The sequence below is a fragment of the Saccopteryx leptura genome, chromosome 7 (assembly GCF_036850995.1).
Source record: "Saccopteryx leptura isolate mSacLep1 chromosome 7, mSacLep1_pri_phased_curated, whole genome shotgun sequence".
NCBI lineage: Eukaryota > Metazoa > Chordata > Mammalia > Chiroptera > Emballonuridae > Saccopteryx > Saccopteryx leptura.
Window position 1 is genome coordinate 89,178,397 of NC_089509.1, and position 22,169 is coordinate 89,200,565.

At 41.9% G+C, this 22,169-nt stretch overlaps 1 protein-coding gene and 1 pseudogene across 4 annotated transcripts in view; both read right to left on the bottom strand.

Annotated features, from left to right (window-relative positions):
- Window positions 1–22,169, bottom strand: part of KIAA2012 (KIAA2012 ortholog) — a 134,473-nt gene that overhangs the window by 101,713 nt on the left and 10,591 nt on the right. For all 4 annotated transcript variants that reach the window (XM_066346462.1, XM_066346463.1, XM_066346461.1 and 1 more), the window contains exon 3: window positions 2,468–2,651. In XM_066346462.1, the coding sequence (XP_066202559.1) occupies window positions 2,468–2,651 (184 nt within the window). The remainder of the gene's footprint in view (window positions 1–2,467; window positions 2,652–22,169) is intronic.
- LOC136378958 (mesoderm-specific transcript homolog protein-like) lies at window positions 3,214–4,591 on the bottom strand (annotated as a pseudogene).

Sequence of the window (22,169 nt, forward strand, 5' to 3'; positions counted from 1 at the left end):
AATTTGCATTTGTAGCTCTTGCATTTGTGTATTTGTTGAGGACAATCTCGTTTGATGCTCCAGCAGTAGTCTGCTCATCACTAACAGCTCCGAGATTTTCGGGAAACTTATCAAGGTGACTGTTCAGGAAGTGAATCTTAATGCTCATGTTACATCCAATGTCACAGAAAGCCAACAGCATCCTTTGAACCAGAAGGTCATAGTTTTCTGCTTTTTTGTTGCCAAGGAAGTTCTTTGTAACTGCCACAAAAGACTGCCATGCTGCTTTCTCCTCCTTATTCATCTTCCTGGCAAATTCTTCGTCATGTATGAGGGTTCAAATTTGAGGTCCATCGAATACACCTGTTTTTTTTTTTTGTTTTTTTTTTTTTTGTATTTTTCTGAAGCTGGAAACCGGGAGAGACAGTCAGACAGACTCCCGCATGCGCCCGACCGGGATCCACCCGGCACGCCCACCAGGGGCGATGCTCTGCCCACCAGGGGGCGATGCTCTGCCCCTCCGGGGCGTTGCTCTGCCGCGACCAGAGCCACTCTAGCGCCTGGGGCAGAGGCCAAGGAGCCATCCCCAGCGCCCGGGCCATCCTTGCTCCAATGGAGCCTTGGCTGCGGGAGGGGAAGAGAGAGACAGAGAGGAAGGAGGGGGTGCGGGGGTGGAGAAGCAAATGGGCGCTTCTCCTGTGTGCCCTGGCCGGGAATCGAACCCGGGTCCCCCGCACGCCAGGCCGACGCTCTACCGCTGAGCCAACCGGCCAGGGCCTGAATACACCTGCTTTTATCTTCTCGAAAGCCAAGGTAGGAAAAGCAGAGAGAATATGTTGAAAGCATTCACTTTCTCTATGGTAAGCCTGAACAAACTGCTTAATTAAGCCAAGTTTGATGTGAAGTGGGGGAAAAATGATCCTGTCTCAATTAACTACAGGTTCATTCACAATATTTTGCATCCCTACTTCCAGAGCTTCACGTTTTGGCCACTCCTTCTGTGTCCAGTGTTTCTCCCAAGCTTGGCTGTCCCACAAACACAGAAATCAAGGATACTTCATGAAACCTCTCTGTTGTCCTAGCAAGAAATTTACCATTTTAAGATCCACACAAATGATCCAGTTATGCTCCTCATACTTCAAAAAGTCGAGGATAATTTTTATGTCATTATAATCTTCTCACAAATGAGTTGAATAACCAATTGGAACTGCTGAAAATCGGCAATATATGCACATGTCACAAATGATGAAATATTGTGCCTTTGACGTTGAAGTGTGTAACAGAGGTGTCAGAACTATTCTTACATTTACGCCTACTTGAAGAAGCATGATTCAGTCTTAAAACAAAATAAGAGGGTGTTTTTATCAGATAATAATTTTTTACATTTAAAAACAACTACAATTACGTAAAAGTGATGTTTATAAAACATTAATTGCCTTGTGGTTATGTTCAATCCAAGAGTCGTTCCCCTTTAACTCCAATTTAAAAACCAATGCATGAGCCCTGGCCGGTTGGCTCTGCCATAGAGCATCGGCCTAGCGTGCGGAGGACCCGGGTTCGATTCCCGGCCAGGGCACACAAGAGAAGCGTCCATTTGCTTCTCCACCCCTTTGCCGCGCCTTCCTCTCTGTCTCTCTCTTCCCCTCCCGCAGCCAAGGCTCCATTGGAGCAAAGATGGCCCGGGCGCTGGGGATGGCTCTGTGGCCTCTGCCTCAGGCGCTAGAGTGGCTCTGGTCGCAACATGGCAACGCCCAGGATGGGCAGAGCATCGCCCCCTGGTGGGCAGAGCGTCGCCCCCTGGTGGGCGTGCCAGGTGGATCCCGGTCGGGCGCATGCGGGAGTCTGTCTGACTGTCTCTCCCCTGTTTCTAGCTTCAGAAAAAATGCAAAAAAGAACAAAAACAAAAAACAAAACAAAAAAACAAACAAACCAATGCATGCCATTAACTGTAACAAAAAGAAATCAAAATTGCATAAAAACTAGAGCATGCACCAAAAAACAAATTTCATATTTGGAATCAGCAATGCAGAAATATTTAGAAACAGTTCTAAAACCTTATGCAACAGAAAATGAAAAAAAAAATTGTTCCCCAGTGATATGTATTGAGTGCTAAATATGGGACGAGAATTATGCAAAGTATTTTATATGCACTAACTCAATCCCCACAGTAGGCTTATGAAAATATTATCATTATCCCCATTCTACAGATGAGGAAACAGCCTCAGCAAGATTAAATAATGGGCCCAAGATCATAACTGGAAAATTGGGGTAATTTGAACCCAGGCAGACTGATTGCTGAATGTGTGCAATTGAGTACCAGGCAAAGAGGAGCCTGTCAGTCTCATTCCCACCTCCAGCTGAACTTTAGCTGTTATTTTCTAAAGTGAGTGGCGTGAGGAAGTGACACTCAGCCCGCCTCAGTGTTCTCAAATGAACTCTGCATGATTAGGTTTACCCAGATTAACAAGCAAGACATCTGGCTTCTTACCTTCGAGACCTGCCTTGCTATTGGGGAGGGCGTTGCCATAGAACGTAATGTGGGATTTGTCACTCAGGAGCCAAGAATGATCAATGTGGGCATGCCCCAAGGCCCTCCTGGAGGTTTGCTGTGTTTTTTCATTGAGGTTTTCCTTTGAAGCGTGTGTATGATGGAGGTTCTCTATTGACGTGTCCTAGGGAATGACAGATACATTTCTGTCAATAGGCTTTGTAGAGGAACAGGTTCCTTTAATAGTCAGACCTTGTGGCTAGACTTGTGGTTCCAAGGATGACATCTTCTTTGCAGCTTGGGGAAAAAAAACATGGCTACAACAGCAAGATCTGTAATGCTGTTTATTACAATAAAACATTTTATTATTGAGAGAAAGAATGACATTTAACTATGCCTGACATACTATGCTTTCTTTTTTTTTTTGTAGTGTTAAAAAGCTTTTGTGCAAAAGAATGTCTGTCTTTCTGCATCAGTGAGTAGTAGTGCTCCTCAGAATTTCCTAATAACACAAAGGCAAGTCCATACATCTATTCAAAGGAATAGAAAGTGGACTATTAGATCACTCTTAGTTGGGGCTTCTACTGGCTTTTTATTGTATGCTGTTCACCAATATGAGTCAGGTGGACTTTTGTGAGAGAATAGTATTTGGTAGCTAGGACCTCTGTGGGGCATTTCTTCCTAAGTGGAATACACAACAGACAAGGGAGTAGGAGTGGTAATACAGGGAAGCTACTCTTTCCATCTCAGAAGAAGTAGATGAAACCCATGTATGCATTCAAGAAGCCCATGGGATACTCTAGCTGTGGGTAGTGGCTAATGTGGTCATCCAGAATCTACACTGTGGACCACAGCAGCATTTTCCTGTACAGCTCCAAAAATTCCAGATAGGGATTCACCAGATCCAGAGGCCCTTAGGTAAAATGAATGAGAATAGTTACAGAGGCAAGAGCTCCCATTCAGCATCTTCTAAACTTCTTCCACTGGTTGATGTGCTGTGAGAGACCATTGATAACTGAGTTCCCATTGCTGTATATCTCTGTCCATATGTCCTGTAGCTAGCTTACCCCCAGGGGGTTGGGCACATGGCCCAAAGACTGCAGTGAGACCTCAAGAGAATACAAAGAAGTTCATCAGTCGTGTGAGAATTGGTGATAGCATGCCTTCATCTTTGAGAAACTTTTGGAGAAAGAGAAGACAATGAGTCTCAGGAAATAAACCTCTACCTGACAGAGACTATGGCAAGCCAACCAGATCAATTCTGCTTGAATCTATAGAGCCGCTCCTGAGCAATGATGTCTCTATAATCATGAGACAAAAGACTGACCCTATGATTCTGGGGACCCAGATGCCACAAAAGACACTCTACGATGCTGGATGCTGGTCTGGTTAAATATGGAATAATGATGTGGTTTCGGTTTGTCACTAAAGCCAGAGCCTAAGACAGGGGTCTCAAACTCAACTTAGCATGTGGGCCGCAGAGCAAGATCACAGCCGTTCGGCGGGCCACACTAGGTCTACAAAAGGCAACTGTTACGCAACACTTTTCTCACTGCAGTTGAAAACAAAAAAAAATCAGTACAACAAGCACAATCGTACATGCAGTTTACTCAGTGTCACAAAACGACCAGAAACTGTAGTTCGCATCACAACTGCTGTTAACTAAGCTAATATCTAGCTAGGATGCTAGAGAAATGAAAAATACAAGTAGGCCCCTAGGCTTACTTAATTTTATCCAAAATATTTTGAACTTCGTGGATTAGTCTGCGGGCCGCACAAAATTGTTCAGCGGGCTGCATGCGGCCCGCGGGCCGCGAGTTTGAGACCCCTGGCCTAAGACATGAAGGGCAATCTCTCAATGAAACCTCAGCATCAGATTGTCCCAAATCCTATAACCATTATAGCTGGTGTTAGAAAGCCATGTAAAAGCATAACTATCTCTGGACTTCCAACCACACCCACGGAGTCCTGATGAAAGATATGTAGTCCCTTGTAGGTAAAAAATTTGCCTGATGACTTCCGTGAATGAAGAGCAGGGGAAAGCTGGTGGGGTGGCAGGAGGTGCAGATAGGCCACCAGTGGGGGAACGGCCGGTGGCCCCAGCTGCATCCACTACTTCCTCATCCTGATTCAGGTGAGGCCTGCACTACAGGACTCCATGTTGGGGGAACCAGTTGTGCACACCTAGGATGCAAAATAAATAAACAAATAAAATAAAAATAAAATGCTAGTATCTTTGACTTTATCTACCATAAAATGCCTTCCCCTCCTCCCATTATGTGGTACTTCTGTTCTCCCCCTTTCCTGTTCTCATTGGCATATGATCTCCTTTTAAGTCAAACAAGTTTATTCAAGATAGAAGCATGTGGTCTGTGTTGCTCTGAACCACTGTCATCTTGTACAACACACATGCGCACATGCACGCACACACACACACACACATACATAGAGGCCTTAGAGTTCAGAAAGCATTTTTACATTTTAATAACCCATTCATTCTTATAGTAACTTTGTGAGATATGTATGGTAATAGCTCCATTTTACAGAATAGGCAATTTAGGCTCAATGTTAATTAAATTTCTTGGACAAGTTTACCACAATTAGTAAGATGTAGGTCTCAAACCAACACTTTCAATTCTAAGGCAAAGAGCTTTTTAAATTTTTTTTGAGATGACAGTTTAATAGATGGGCCAAATAGTCTAGGGAAGATCTGTGATTCAAAAGTTCAGAAAGCCATGAGTTAAAGTTAAACTGGCTGCTTTACCTACAGAACTTCTCAAAAATGGTCCATATTCAAGTGTGCACTTGACTCTCCACGAGGAGAAGATGGTATGCAGCATTTCCTAAATGCGTTTGGCCATGAAATCCTTTTCAGTTTTCAAGTAGTATCTGAAAATGCTAGGGTTCTACAGGTGACACTTTGGGAAACAGCAGTCAATAGGCTCAATATATACTTCTCTTCTCTGGAGGACCCCAAGAAATGGTGAAGGGACTGAGCATCCCTTCTGAAATCAAGAACAATGACTGAGGGGAGGCCATTAGAAATGCTACCTCCATCTGGGTTTTATCTTTCTGCCAGTGCTGCATCCTGAGTGGTGACAAGTGAGCAGCCTGATTGCTGTGGTTCTGGTTACAGAGCCCTGGTCCACGTGTCCACCAGCCCCAGCTTCCCATTCATCCAGGCCCTGCTGACCTGCAAAGGTGAGCAATGGGTCAATTTGTAACACTGGAGATGGACATGGTCCTGTTAGCTGCCTCTCTTCTTGCTTTTCTGGGCGAAAGTGTCGATCAAGGTCCTTATTCCTCTTCTCTCCTTATTTCTGTATTTCTGCTGGTGCTTCCATGGAAGTAGAAACCAGGTCAGAGGAACAGGATTGCCTTTCCCAGGAGGCTTAGGGTTGAATCATTCTTTCTTGGACTCAGTTTTCCCATCTGTAAATTGGGGATAATAACTTCTTACCCTTGCTTATTTGCAGAGTTGTATGGAGCTCAAGTCAGATAATGAATGTGACAGCCCTTTGTAAACAGTGAGGGACCCCTGGAAAACAGTGGTGTGATTATGGCAGGGTGATTATATTCTGTTGTCATTGAGACAACTATCTGCTCATTGTTTACTTGTGGAAAAACCTCTTTTGAAAGCACTGTGGTGGGACCCTCAGGAAGAATCTGAGTCAACAGATGACTCCAGCATAGTTAATGAATCTTTCATCGATGGTTTAAGGGTCCTCAGCTGTTTTCATCACTTGCTCAAGGCAGATTTATTACTGAAAACAGTCTGGCAAACCTTGTTTACAAGGAGCTGCTTTCGCAACACCTCCATTCAGCATGCAGCTTGGTGGAACAATGTGGGGTTGTCTTTCAACCAGGGCCTCTGGAAGCCTTCAGAATCTCTGTGTGTGTTGGAATGCTGGACTTCTGGAGGCTTCCAGCCAGCCTCACCTTCCCTCTACCTTTCCCGACCTTCGTTATTCTGTAAGTCATTTCCATCCTTGGTGTCGTTGGACACCACTTGTGGGGCTTTTCCCTCCCTCCAGCTCTCCTTCCTCTGGCCACTGGCTCCCAAGGCCACTTTGGGCTGAGCTGATGCCAAGAGTGTTGGTGGAACAGACACAGACTCAGGCTTGGGTTCAGCGGGTTCTACTCAAGTTTTAGTGGTCCAGGGAAGCCTCCGGAGCCCTGGGGACCCCTCAATCTGAGGAGTTCCAGGGCCACATTAGACCTGCCCCCAAGGAGGCCTCGACTCTTTCCAGGGTGTGGCACTGAAGACCACTTTGTGTGTTCTGCAATGATCCTTTGGGGTTAAACCAGGCTTTAAGTCCATCCTTCCTGGTCAGATTCACCTGGAACCAAATTTCTGAGGGTAGAGGAAGTAAAACTCTGGCCGAATGGCTACACCCCAATGGCAGACAGTCTAAGGTGGTGCAGGGGACATTGTGGGTCAGGGGCTATAGGAAGGCACTCTTCCCTTTGGTTGTATACCAGGTGATTTTGATTATATGACTCGATCTATGTGAGGGAAACCAAGATTCTTCTCAGTGAACATCAGCTCTGGCTCATTTGTTTGTGCTTAATAGAAATAGTTTTGCAAGTAAAGTATTAGAAGTTTCAGTTGGTAAAGGAGAACACAAAATTTAGTCTCTATATTTCAAATATGGATTCAGATTACCCAAATAACGTGAATGGCAGTAGCAATTTAGAGCTCTTAGAAAGTTTTTTTTTTAACCTCTGTCTTCTCCTGTGATTTTTCACAATAACTCAGAGAGGGTGGAATGCAAGAACCATTACTCTCATTTTGCAGATGAGAAAACTAAGGATGTGGGGGGTGTAAGTGACTTGGCCAACATCACATTGTTGGGGGTTCAGGGAGTTGCATCCAGGACTTTTGCTACCTTTTCAAATAGAGTGTCTGGCAAAGAGAGGGAGGTCAAGGGGAGATGAAGTTAAAACCAGTCAAGGTTCAAGTTACAGATTTTGAACTGTTCTTATTTATCAAAAAACTGACTTTTGGTCCTGTGATTATGGGCAACTGAGCATTACAATTAGTTAATAATTGTACTTTAAGAAATACAAGCTAGGGAAGTCTATAATTAATATTTCTTGAGCACTTACTATCTGCCAGCTACTGCATAATCTCCTTTAACTCCTACATCTAATCCTGTGAGGTAAAGGTAGGAATGGTCATCTCTATTTTATAAAATGAAGAAAGCTGAGAACCAGAGAGGTCACATGGCTTGCAATCTGGTGCTAATTGCCACCATATCGCTTTATATTGCTTATTCTATATTGCCTCTTTGTTTTCTGCCTGATTGGGATAGCTCTTTAGTATATGGCATCAGTTAGACAAGTCACTTGATCTCTTAGTATACAATGGTGATCCCCCCAAAATGGAAATATTGCAGTCCACTGTCAAGTATTTTTAAATCTGAGGGCATCAAAGTCTAGAATACTGAGGTCAGTAGGATTTTTGACGACAAAGTGGCTTAAGGCAGTGGCAAGGTGGGGTTCCATCTGGGGAAGCACAGAGGTTTCCAAACCAGGAGCACTAGCGGGGTGAGTTGGCGACTCCCAAGACATGGATTACCCAGAAAGTTGATCTCTTCATTGCACCTAAATCGACTGGTTTCAAGGATGTTGACCCAAATTAACAAAGCGCATAGAGACTGCAGTATAGACAGTGGTCAGCAAACCATGGCTCACGAGCCACATGAGGCTCTTTGGCTCCTTGAGTGTGGCTCTTCCACAAAATACCATGTGTGGGCGCTACCTCGATAAGGAATGTACCTACCTATATAGTTTAAGTTTAAAAAATTTGGCTCTTAAATAAATTTCAATTGTTGTGCTGTTGATACTTGGCTCTGTTGACTAATAAGTTTACTGACCACTGGACTAGGATATTAGTTTACAAAGAGAAACACAATGACCTGACCAGCATATATCCTATAGATGAATTACAGGGGGGATCAGGTTATGACCAAATTCTCCGGTGCTGGAGAGACTCAAGGGAGGTGTATAGAAGGAGTATTTAATGGCATCAGGCTCTGAGAACCTGCCATTTTCTTCTCTACTAATTTGATAGACTAGATTCTCTACTTATCCTGACCAGATCCTTTTCCAAAGACAGGCTTGGTTAGATACTACCATTGTTTATGGAAATTTTCTTTTTCTTTCTTTTTCTTTTTTATTTTTTTATTTAATTTATTGTGTTTACATAGATTCTAGTGTCACCTCAAATGCACCCCCCCTTATATTTCCCTCAACATCTCCCTCCCCACTTCCCTTCAGGTTTCTCGCATCCTATCATCCCATTTCCCTCTGTCCTCTTTTCCTCTGGTCCCTTTGATCTCTCCTCTGTCTCAATTCCGTTCCTCAGTTCACATTGTTTCTTGGATTCCTCAAATGAGTGAGGTCATATCATATTTTTCTTTCTCTGCCTGGCTTATTTCACTCAACGTAATAGTTTCCAGGTCCATCCATGTTGTTGCAAAAGGTAATATTTCCTTTTTTTTCATGGCCCCATAGTATTCCATTGTGTATATGTACCACTGCTTTTTAATCCACTCGTCCACTGACGGACACTTGGGCTGTTTCCAGATCTTTGCTATTGTGAACAACGCTGCCATAAACATTTCTTTTTTTGAGTCAGTGATATAGTGTTCTTGGGATATATTCCTAAAAGTGGGATGGCTGGGTCAAAAAGCAGTTCCATTTTTAATTTTTTGAGGAATCTCCATACTGTTTTCCACAGTGGCTGCACCAGTCTGCATTCCCACCAGCAGTGCAGGAGGGTTCCCTTTTCTCCACATCCTCGCCAGCACTTATTCTGTGTTGTTTTTGTTGATGAGCGCCGTTCTGACTGGTGTGAGGTGATATCTCATTGTGGTTTTAATTTGCATTTCTCTAATGATTAGTGATGTTGAACATTTTTTCATATGCCTATTGGCCATCTGTATATCCTCTTTGAAGAAGTTTCTATTCATTTCTTTTGTCCATTTTTTGATTGGATAGTTTGTCTTCCTGGTGTTGAGTTTTACAAGTTCTTTATAAATTTTGGTTATTAACCCCTTATCAGACGTATTGTCAAATATGTTCTCCCATTGTGTGGTTTGTCTTTTTATTCTGTTCTTATTGTCTTTAGCTGTGCAGAAGCTTTTTAGTTTGATATAGACCCATTTGTTTATCCTGTCTTTTATTTCACTTGCTCAAGGAGATAAACCAGCAAATGTATTGCTGCAAGAGATGTCAGTGAGCTTACTTCCTATGTTCTCTTCTAAAATGCTTATGGTTTCATGACTTACATTTAAGTCTTTTATCCATTTTGAGTTTATTTTTGTGAATGGTGTAAGTTGGTGGTCTAGTTTCATTTTTTTTTGCAGGTAGCTGTCCAATTTTCCCAACACCATTTGTTAAAGAGACTGTCTTTACTCCATTGTATGCTCTTACCTCCTTTGTCAAATATCAGTTGTCCATAAAGATGTGGGTTTATTTCTGGGTTCTCAGTTATGTTCCATTGATCTATATGCCTGTTCTTATGCCAGTACCAAGATGTTTTGAGTACAATGGCCTTGAAGTATAACTTGATATCAGGAAATGTGATACCTCCCACTTTATTCTTCTTTTTCAAGATTGCTGAGGCTATTCGAGTTCTTCTTTGGTTTCATATAAATTTTTGGAATATGTGTTCTATATCTTTGAAGTATGTCATTGGTATTTTAATTGGTATTGCATTAAATTTATACTTTGCTTTGGGTAATATAGACATTTTAATGATGTTTATTCTTCCTATCCATGAACACAGTATATGCTTCCACTTGTTTGTATCTTTCTTGATTTCTTTTATCAATGTTTTATAATTTTCCAGGTACAAGTCTTTAATCTCCTTGGTTAAATTTACTCCAAGGTACTTTATTTTTTTGGATGCAATAGTGAAGGGGATTGTTTCCTTAATTTCTCTTTCTGACAGTTCATTGTTAGTGTATAAAAATGCCTCTGATTTCTGAGTATTAATTTTATATCCTGCCACCTTGCTGAATTCATTTATCAGGTCTAGTAGTTTTTTGACTGAGACTTTAGGGTTTTCTACATACAGTACCATATCATCTGCAAATAATGATAGTTTTACTTCTTCTTTTCCAATTTGGATGCCTTTTATTTCTTTTTCTTGTCTGATTGCTGTGGCTAGGACTTCCAGAAATATGTTGAATAAGATTGGTGAAAGGGGGCACCCCTGCCTTGTTCCTGATCTTAAGGGGATTGCTTTTAATTTTTGCCCATTGAGTATGATGTTGGCTGTGGGTTTGTCATAGATAGCCTTTATCATGTTGAGGTATGTTCCCTGTATTCCCACTTTGCTGAGAGTTTTGATCATAAATAGGTCCTGGATTTTATCAAATGCTTCTTCTGCATCTATTGAAATTATCATGTGGTTCCCCCCCCCTTTTTTATGTGATGAATCACATTGATTGATTTACAAATATTGTACCAGCCTTACATCCCCAGAATAAATCCCACTTGATCATAATATATGATTTTTTTCATGTATTGCTGGATCTGGTTTGCTAATATTTTGTTGAGGATTTTAGCATCTAAATTCATCAGGGATATTGGCCTATAATTTTCTTTCTTTGTGTTGTCTTTGCCTGGTTTTGGAATCAGAATTATGCTCGCCTCATAAAAGAAGCTTGGAAGTGTTTCTTCCTCTTGAATTTTTTGAAATAGCTTGAGAAGTATAGGAGTTAGTTCTCCTTTGAATATTTGGTAAAATTCACCTGTGAAGCCATCTAGCCCAGGGATTTTGTTGGTTGGGAGTTTTTTGATAACTGTTTTGATCTCATTTGTTGTAATCAGTCTGTTTAGATTTTCTGATTTTTCCAGATTGATTTTTGAAAGATTATATGTTTCAAGGAATTTGTCCATTTTACCTAGGTTGTTTAATTTTTTGGCATACAGTTCTTCATAGTATTTTCTTACAATATTTTGTATTTCTGTTGTGTCAGTTGTTATTTCTCCACTCTCATTTCTAATTTTATTTATTTGAGTCTTCTCTCTTTTTTTCTTGGTGAGTCTGGTTAAAGGTTCATCAATCTTGTTTACTTTTTCAAAGAACCAGCTCTTGGTTTCATTGATTTTCTGTATTGTTTCCTTAGCCTCTATGTCATTTATATCTGCTCTGATTTTTATTATTTCCTTCCTTCTACTAGCTCTGGGCTTTACTTGCTGTTCTTTTTCTAGTTATTTTAGATGCAGGGTTAAGTTTTTTATTTGAGTTTTTTTCTAGCTTCTTAAGGTATGCTTGTAGTGCTATGAACTTCCCTCTCAGAACTGCTTTTGCTGTATCCCATAAAGTTTGAATTGTTGTATGCTCATTATCATTTGTTTCTAGAAATTTTAAAATTTCTTCTTTGATCTCATTGTTAACCCATTTTTTGTTTAATAATATGCTATTTAGTTTTTATGTGTTTGAGTATTTTTCAGTTTTTATGTTGTGGTTAATTTCTAGTTTCATGCCATTGTGATCAGAGAAAGTGCTTGTTATGATTTCAATCTTCTTAAATTTGTTGAGACTGCTTTTGTGTGGTCTATCCTAGAGAATGTACCACGAGCACTTGAAAAGAATGTATATTCTTCTGCTTTAGGGTAAAAGGTTCTGAAGATATCTGTTAAATCCAGTTGATATAGTGTGTTCTTTAAGTCTGGTGTTTCTTTGTTAATTTTCTTTCTTGAGGATCTATCTAGTGATGTTAGTGGGGTATTGAAATCCCTGAATATTATAGTATTGCTGTTGATCTTGCCCTTAATATCCAACAAAGTCTGCTTTATATATGTAGGTGCTCCTATATTAGGTGCGTAGATATTTATAATGATTATATCTTCCTGTTGGATTGCTCCCTTTATCATTATGTAGTGACCTTCTTAATCCCTTACTATATAGTCTTTGTTTTAAAGTCCATTTTGTCTGATATAAGTATTACTACCCCAGCTTTGTTTTCATTTCCATTTGCATAAAATATTTTTTCCATCCTTTTACCTTCAGTCTATGTGTATCTTTTGTTTTGAGGTGTGTCTCTTGTGGACAGCATATGAATGGGTCCTGGTTTTTTATCCATGCAGCTACCCTATGTCTTTTGATTGGGTCATTTAACCCATTTACATTTAAGGTTATTATTGATCTGTAGTTGTTTATTTCCATTTTATTTTTTAAAGCTATATTCCTCTTTTACTACATTCTTTTTCCTTTTTGTTCTATTTACAATAGGCCCCTTAACATTTCTTGCAGCATTGGTTTGGTTGTGATGAATTCCTTGAGGTTGTTTTTTTTTTTTTTTTTGTCTGGGAAGCTTTTTATTTTTCCTTCAATTTTAAATGATAGCATTGCTGGATAAAGAAGTCTTGGTTGTAGGCTCTTGTTCTGCATTACTTTGAATATTTCTTGCCATTCCTTTCTTGCCTCAAGTGTTTCTGTTGAGAAGTTGGATGTCATCCTTATGGGAGCTCATCTCAGGTGATAGCCTTTTTTTCTCTAGCAGCTTTTAATATATTCTCTTTATTTCTTAGCTTTGGCATTTTAATTATGATGTGTCTTGGTGTAGATTTCTTTGGGCATCTCATGAATGGAGTTCTCTGTGCTTCTTGAACTTGTGTGACTTTTTCCTGCATCAATTTGGGGAAGTTTTCAGCTATGATTTCATTGAACAAGGTCTCTATCCCTTGTTCTTTCTCTTCTTCTTCAGGAACCCCCATGATGCAGATGTTGTTTCTCTTTAAGTTGTCACAGAACTCTCTTAGAGTTTCCTCAGATTTTTTCACCTCTTTTCTTTTTGTTGCTCCACTTCCGTGTTTTCATTTATCTTGTCTTCTAAATTGCTGATTCGATCCTCTGCTTCATCCAGCCTGCTTTTAATTTCTTCTTGTGTAGTTTTATTTCTGATATTGTATTTGTCATTTCTGACTGGTTCTTCTTTATTATTTCAATGTCCTTTTTGATGCTTGTTATCTCTTTATTTATGTGTTCATTGTGTCCATCCATTGTTGTTCTAAGATCTTTCAGTACTCTAATAATCATTATTTTAAACTCTGCATCCGGTATTTTGCTTATTTTCATCTCACTCATTTCATTTTCTGGAGGTTTCTGTTGTTGGTTCATTTGGATTGCACTTCTCTGTCTTTTCCATTTTGTCTGTGTATACCCTCTTCATTTGGGTGTGTTGTTTGTAGAGCTGGCTAAGTTGAGGGTTGGTGTTGTCTGCCTCCAATTTTCAGTTGTGTTATTTCTAGGTCTTCTTGGGCTGGTATCAACTGTTGTTTGTAATCCCCTGTTGGATTTAGCTTTTCTAGTAGGGCCTGGAAATTTTCTTTTTAATTTCAGAAAAATTAAGTTTATGTTAGGCTGTTAATCTTTCCTTTGTCTTTTCTCAAAAATTCTGGTGCTAATCAAGGCCTTATTCTCTGTTAGTGTTACCCAATAATTATCTTTTCCCATCTCCCTTAGTAAAGGCAACTTCTGGCTCCTTTAATGCTTCAAGTTCTCAAGAATAATATTAACAATTAAAATCTCCATAATACTGAGCAGCTTACAGACACTCACAATAATTTTCAGTTGAGCAATGAAGTTGGTCTTATTACATTCCTTAAAAAGATGAGCAAACAGAAACTCAAAGAGGTTAAATGATTTGCTCAAGGTATACATCTAGTAAGAGAGAGAACAGCCATTGCAATTGAGATTTCTGGCTCCAAAGCCTGTATTTTTTTCTTATGAGCTGGCCACAAAACCACTGGATTATAGAATGTTGCCATTAGCAATGTGTGACTATTTAGATGTAAATTAGTTGAAAGTAAAGAAAATTTTAAAACTCAGTTTCACAAATGTGTTACCTACATTTCAAGTGCTCAATAGTCACATGCAGCCAATGGCTACTATACTGGACAACACATACAGAACATTCCATCTTTGCAGAAAGTACTGTTGGACAGTGCTGGTCTAAAATAATGCCCTCATTTTTCAGATGAGGACAATGATACCCCAAATCTCTAGACCTTATTTTGGAAACTCCATTTTAAAGTGTCAAAAATCCAAATATTTAAGATTTGGTCATAAAATCAACATGTACCTTCTTCAAAACATTTTCCTTGTGAATCCAAAATGGAGTAAAGATAGGCAAGATATGGTATTTTGGGGTACACCTGAGAGATCCTATTGTGGCCTCAGTTCCTTTGGTGCATTAAGGTGACTTCCTTGGAGCAGCACACGATATTTGCTGTATGCCAAAGAGTAGGTCAAGAGTTATTGGTAGAAATGATGATCACCCATTTAGAGATTGTAGAGATAACAACACTAGTCTTGGCTTTGGACATTATCCATTAAGAAAGACAATTAGAAGATGTGAGGGATTAAAAAAATTAGATAGAGCCCATAAAGGGTCCTCTTGGCTATGTTGGGCACTTCTGGTCCTGCGCCACATGTGTAATTCTGCCTCTCCATCACTCACTCCCAAGAACTGGGTCTCCCTGGTGGAAAGAACATGACTGCTTCTTTGCGGTTTGGTAAAAGACTCCTGCTGCCTCAGGAGGAAAATCCAAAGATTTCTCATAGGTGTATCCTGCTATCTTCTAGAGGCCCCATGATTCTCAATCTAGTCATTGTGCAAGTATTTATTGAGGGCTTACTAGTGGTCCCACCCCTTTGCGAGGCAGCAGGGTAGATAGAGAAGACCCAGCCGTGGGCCATTTTTAAAGGCATTAATAGTTTGTTGGTGAGACTCATCTCTCCTGTGCTCAACTGTCTGTGATGTAAGGTAGAAAATGAGGAGCTCAATGTTGGCTGAAGATGTCAGAGAAGCCTTTGTAGAAGATGCAGGCCTGAAGGTTGGGAGGGGGGTTATTATCAGGGTGAGAGGATGGGACCAGAGAACATACTAGCCCCACAAAGGTGGTGAGCTCTGAGATGTGAGGGGCGGGAGTGGCACAGGCCTTTGGGCCAGTGATCCCATACCACAGTATTGCCATTGCCTTCCAGCTTGAAGGTTTCACCCTCAAGCAGGACTTTGGTGAGAAACTATGGCAAGGGGCCCAAGAATGGGTCTTTTCTTAAACTGCACATTGTAGACATGTGACTTGCATGGAGGAGAGTCTGAATGATGTGAAGAAGACCTCTCATCCTTGAAGATGTTGGGCCTAGGCTACAGAGCAGCAGCCTGCTCTGCCCTCTGCCCCACCCAATGATAAACACATCCTTGGTTAAGAGGTTCTTTCTAACTAGTGTTAAATAAATGGAACTGCCTGTAATTGTGGGCCTGCATTGAAAGTAAAACCAATTGTTAGTCAAGCTCACAACTCTCATTTTTTTCCAGGTCATCACTTATTGGGGAGAGAGTTTTATCTCCCCCCAAGGCAAACCTATTAAGGAAGAAAAAAATCACTGTTCCTCTAGTCCTGTCTGTTGGTGCTGAAGAAATGGCAGAGAGCAAATGGGTGCTGGCAGATTTTCCTGCTCACCTCCCTTATCCCAATAGGCTTGCCAAATCAACTCTGAGACATCCACTTAAAACTGAATGTCAGATAAACTATGAATACTTTTTAGTAGAAATATGTACGAAATATTGCAAGTTTAACTCAATGTGTGCATGTGCATGCTCCGAATGTGACCACTCTCTCTCATCCCCAACCATTTCCTGTTTTCATTTTAAGCCTTTTTTTTTTTTTTTTTTTACAGAGAGAGTCAAAAGGATGGATAGACAGGGACAGACAGACAGGAACGGAGAGAGATGAGAAGCATCAATCATTAGTTTTTCATTGCGCGTTGCAACACCTTAGTTGTTCATTGATTGCTTTCTCATATGTGCCTTGACCGCGGGCCTTCAGCAGACCGAGTAACCCCTTGCTCGAGCCAGCGACCTTGGGCTCAAGCTGGTGAGCTTTTTGCTCAAACCAGATGAGCCCTCGCTTAAGCTGGCGACCTCGGGGTCTCGAACCTTGGTCTTCCGCATCCCAGTCTGATGCTCTATCCACTGCGCCACCACCCGGTCAGGCTAAGCCTTTTTTATAGAGTGCTTTTGGGGTCTCTGTTCAGCAGAAGGGTGTCCATCTCACTCCTTAGTGATTGTGCTGGAGAGCTGCCATCTCTAAAAGGAGGAGGCTTAACGCTTCCGCTTTCTGGAGGATCTAAGATCACCTCAGAAGGGGAACTAAGAAATGTTGGGAAGAATGTGGAGCCAGGAGTGTGGGGATGATTTATTTATAGCTGGTCCCGGCTCTGCTTTTGGCTAAATAACCTTGGCTAGACTGCTTTGCTCCCTGGGCCTCTTTTTCCTCACCTTGGAGAAGATAAGGATCCAACTGAGGGGTCTGACGGCTCTGAGTGGGGAAGGTTGGGAAGAAAGTTCTACTGGAGATGTGGCACTTAAGGCTGCCGAGGGGAGCTAGAGTGAGGTGCGGGCAAGCCTTCCCTTCTTCCCCACATTTCTGTCCCTCTGGGGTTGTGGGGAAGAACAAAGGCGAAGGGTCTGAGAGAGGCTTGTGCACTACTGAGCTAGAGCACCTTTGCTTTAACACAAAATTGGGCCTGAAATTCAGGGGTTTGAAGCCTTGATGGAAAACACTCTCTCACATCAGACTGTGGGGTTGGGCACCTCAGGGTGCACCTCCTCCCATTTCCCCACTGACCTGCATGCACATTGGAGCCTGGAAATGGGAGGGCATGTTCGTAAGAAACCTGGGAGGATGTGGCTCTCTGCTTGGTTTCAGAAGGAGAGGTTTGGTTACCAGACTCTCTCCTGCTCCCTCTATGGGGACACCAGTCAGGAAACAGCATGGCTGCTGAGCCCTGAGACTCCCATTGATACAAGCTGGTTAGTACAATCCTCATCAGTAATTCAGGAGACTCCTGGAAGGTGCCGGAAAGCACCAGAAACAGATGCCTCAGCCAACAGACATAAACCAAGAACCCACAGAGAAAAGCTCTAAGAGGCCCCTGCAGATTTGCAGTTGGAAGGAGCAGGAGAAATGAGAAATACCAGACCCCATCTTGAGATAGAGCATCAGAAAAGGATAAAGAGCCTCAAAGGAAACACATGACTTAGTTCAACCTGTGAAAATCATTTCAGTGGCCCCGTGCAGCAGTGGGAAAGCCAGCTTGACCAATCAGCACATCGTCACTTAATGTTTGTAATATGACTAATGGGATAGACGAACGATGTCCATGTTCACGGGGAGCCTGGCATTTTAAAAGTATCTGGCCCTGCTGACTCTCCTTTCAGCCAGGGAGAATTTTCTGGGAACCCACCTGCCAAATTCAGTCCCCCTGTGCAAGACATCATGGGGAGCAAATGTGAATAGTAACATCTTACACTTGGCTAAGGATTTATATTATACAAAGAAGTTTCACATTATAATCCTTTAATGTAGACAAGTTAATATGATAACCACTTAACTGATGCAGACACTCTCTAAGGATGACCAGCTAAGCACAAGAATAGCAAACATGTGATGCGTGTGCTGACATCCCTTCCCATCCCCCTTGTTCGTGGCAGACATAAGCAATTAATTATGACATTCTTGACAGATGAACTGATTGCGATCTGAGAATCCCTCTCTTTTAAATTTTTTTTTTAAATTGAGCCATCATTTATATAGAGTTTAAGTGTTCAGTTTAATAAAAGCTGACAATTGTATACACCTTTGTAACATATAAAACATTTTTATCACCCCACAAAGTCTCTCATGCCACTTTCTGGTCGATGTCGCCCCACCCACCAGATAATTATTATTCTCAGGTTAGGTCAGTAAGCCACTGGCCTGAGTTTCCTTGCCATATCCTGCCAGAACTTACCAAGAAAGGTTTATGGTTTTAAAAAAGAAAAAGAAAAATATGATGAAACTATAAAACCTTCTTGATGAGGGAAAGGAAGTTTGGGTCTTCGTTCTGCTGAGCGAAGCTGTGGTCTGCTCCCATGCTGATGTATTCAGGACATGCAAATGTCACAGATGTGTAGCCCACAGCTGTGGCTAAAGATTCAGGACCACCAGAGAGACTTTTCAGATAAAGAGAGGGCTGGGAAGCCAAGTCCATAAGATTAGAGAATATCTCCACTAGGGAGAGAGAAACAGGTATCCAGAGCATCCGTCCATCCGTCCATCCGTCCATCCATCCATCCATCCATCCATCCATCCATCCATCCATTCATTCCTCAAAGACCTATAATGCGCCAAGCACTATGCCAAGCACTGGAGGAAAAAGGGATGAATAAGACAGATTGATGATTCATAAATAACTTGAGTAACACATGAAAGAAAGCATGGTTTATTCAATTGGCTTTACACTCTAGAAATTTGTAAATTAAATAAATGTTTGGAATCCAAACACAGAGCATCAACTGGTCCTTGATGTCTGGACAGTTTATGTGGCAGGTACTTCAAGCACAAAAAGAGACTGAAAAATTCAGCCCCACATAAATTTCGAGGTTTTTCTCAGAGGACAAGAAAGAGAAAATTGTAGGGAGAGCAGTGAAAGCAAAATGACTTAAGTTCTTTCGCTCACTTCATTTTTTCCATTGGTCATGCAATGACTATTTGTTAAGCATCTTCTATGTGCCAGGCACTGTGTCAAGCCCTAGCATTATATTGCCATTAGATCCAAGGCCTTTTTGGGGTGAATTAAAACTTCATTTCCTTCCTGTAAGTCTTTGTTTCAAATAACTTTTCTGTGGATGCAGCAAGACCAAGTCTCCTTCAAGATGCTATGTCCCCTGTGCAGATGGCATGATGCTTTGGATGAGAGCCCCTTGTTTTTCTCATAAATGGGTATTTCTGAAGCACCAGGTTGGCTCTGGAATTTTATTGGATGGCTTGATCAATGCTAGCAGAAGCTGCCAAAGAGGGTTAGAGAGTCCTTTGTCCTAGAATTTGGGGTATCACTTTTGCTTAGTCGTTGAAAGCTACTCTTGGCCTCTGTATTTGTTTCCTATTGCTGCTATCACAAACCAACACACCCTTCATGGCTTTACACAATACAAATTTATTATCTTACAGCTCTGGAGGTCAGAGTTTAAAGTGGGTCTCAATGGGTTAAAATCAAGGTGTTGACAGAGCTGTGTTCTTTCTAGAGACTCTAGGGAAGAATCTGCTCCTTTGCTTTTTCCAGCTTTTAGAGGCCACCTGCATTCTTTGGCTTGTGACCCCTTCCTCCATCTTCAAAGTCAGCAACTTTGGGCTGAGTCCTCTTTATACTGCCATGGCTCTTCTTTTCAAATCCATCTTCTATTTATACAGATTCTTGTGATAACACTGAGCCTAACCAGATAATCCAGGATAATCTTCCTGTTTTAAGGCCACCTGACTAGCAACCTTAATCTTCCTTTGCCATTTCACCTAATATATCTATTGGTTCGAGGGATTAATACATAGACATCTTTTTTGGGGGGGGAGGGGCATTATTCTACTTACCATACCTTTTAAAAGTTTTTTTCCCCCTTTTTTTTTTAAAGATTTTATTTTTATTCATTTTAGAGAGAGGAGGGAGAGAAAGAAAGAAAGGGGGAGGAGCAGGAAGCATTAACTCCCATATGTGCCTTGACCAGGCAAGCCCAGGGTTTTGAACTGGTGACCTCAGTGTTCCAGGTCAACACTTTACCCACTGCGCCACCACAGGTCAGAAGTTTTTTTTTCTAGTTTTTTGGTTTCTCTTAGTAGTTTTTCAAATTACATCTGTGAAATTGGTTGATACATTTCACATCTCATTGGATAACTAAAGCACTGAGAGGAGAGAAGCTCCCAAGAAGACTAGTCAGAGTTAAATCGTCACTCATTTCCAACATGTAGAATAATATGTTAAGTAGAAAAAAGCAAGACAGAAGAGAGAATGTGCAGTACCATTACATTCCATAAATGTATGGAATATACAGTACCATAAAAGTTTATTTTATAGATGTTTAATCATGGTGGAAAGATTGGAGATAATAGTTAAAATTCTAATAACAGTGGTATCAGGGTGTGGGGCATAAGGTTTTTTTGTATAAAATCAAAATTTCAGTAATGTGGTTGGATTATATTTATAAATGAAAAATATGTTAAAAATTATTTTATTGTAGCCACCATCTTCTCATACATATTTTTATATTCCTTCCCCAACATTATCTTCAACCACTCACCACCCATCCAAAAGTTACTCTAAAACATACAAGGAGACAGAAGGGAGCTGGGAAGGGAATTTCTGGAACAGGGAAATAAACGGCAGCAGGAGGCTGGCTGCGGATGGTTTCAGACCGCCCAGGCCTGCCTTGTCTTTGCCAATCAACCTCAGCTTCTGGTTTCTTCTCAACTGAATAATTAGTGTGTGCGAAGTGGCCTCTTATCCATGCTCCACCAAGAGTGCTTCCTTTAATGAGAGACTTGCTCCTGCTGGCCACCTTCCTGGTGCCCAGCAGGCCTCCGTATGCAGAGGATGCCCCTGCACCTGTCCCCAGCCCTGAGCTGGCTGTCATGTCCACCCACCCTGGTGCTGGTAGGCCAGGGTTTCCAGAGGATGGGAGGACTGGCTGCAGGCTGGTCTCCCACCCAGCAGGTGTGGGGTGGCAAGGTGCCAGAGTCCCCAGGAAGCCAAGAAAAGCCCAGACAGCCAGCTGCCATCTTGCCCCAGAGGGTAGCCAGCCTTTGTGTGCAGGACTTGACAGGAGGTGAAGAGAGAACTCCAGAAATCCTAGGACTGGCAGGCAAAGCCCTCCACTATTTGACCCCACCCACTTCTCTCGGTACGTTTCCAGCTAAGCGCTGCACCTGTCCCATGACCCTGACTGTCCTCTGCTTGCTTTCCCCTCCTGGCCTTCACTCACCTATGCCTAGAAGGTCCCTCTCCACTTATTTTTACCACAAGATTCAACTCAAATTCTACCTCCTCCAAGATACCACTCTAGATTTTCATAGTGAGAAGCAATCACACCCTACCTTCTTTACACTTTGACAGCATGTCAGTAAGTTATATAGTCTGGCTCCTCTTACAGGCTACCTTATATCACGTATCTCAGGGCCACAAACCTGCCTCCTTGACCAGATTGCACACCCTCGCTGAGAGGAGGGGATGGCCTCCCCCTGCCACACCTTGGCAACTAATATGTTCATCCAACAACTTTTGATTGAGCATCTGCCATGTGTCAGGCAGTGTTGTAGGCACCGACTAGTCAATAATTACTCAAGATGTTAGCTCAGTTGAACGGAAATTCCAAAAATGTCTGTACTTGCCTGCCGACCACTTGTGCCTCAACCTGCCCTCCCCAGTCAGAAGCCCTTCTCTCAGGCGGAGTGCAGTTGGTGTCTCCTGCCCCTTAGTCAGGCTTGCTGGAGTCACTGTGCTCAGCCAAAGGCCAAGGCTTAGAACAGGGGCTGACCGTTCATTGTTGTTGCACCTGTGCAGGTGTGACTGGAGCTAGCCTTGGGGCTGCCAGGTGAGTGCAAGGGGCGTAGAGAAGGGGGCAGGGTGGGTGGGGAGAGATGTGTGGCCACTTGCAGCTGTGCTAGGAAAGCCCTCTCCAACGGCAGCCGGACTTTAATCAGCCTTGTGTGAATACTGCCACTCTCAGCCAGTCCTTTTCTCTGTAGGTTTAATTTCTGAGATTCTGTGCAAATGATACTCTCTGTCCCATGTGTCTCTGGTGACCATGTGTTTCTGGATATCAGGCCATTAAGAAGAGAATCATGAATGGTCTGAATTTTCCTATAG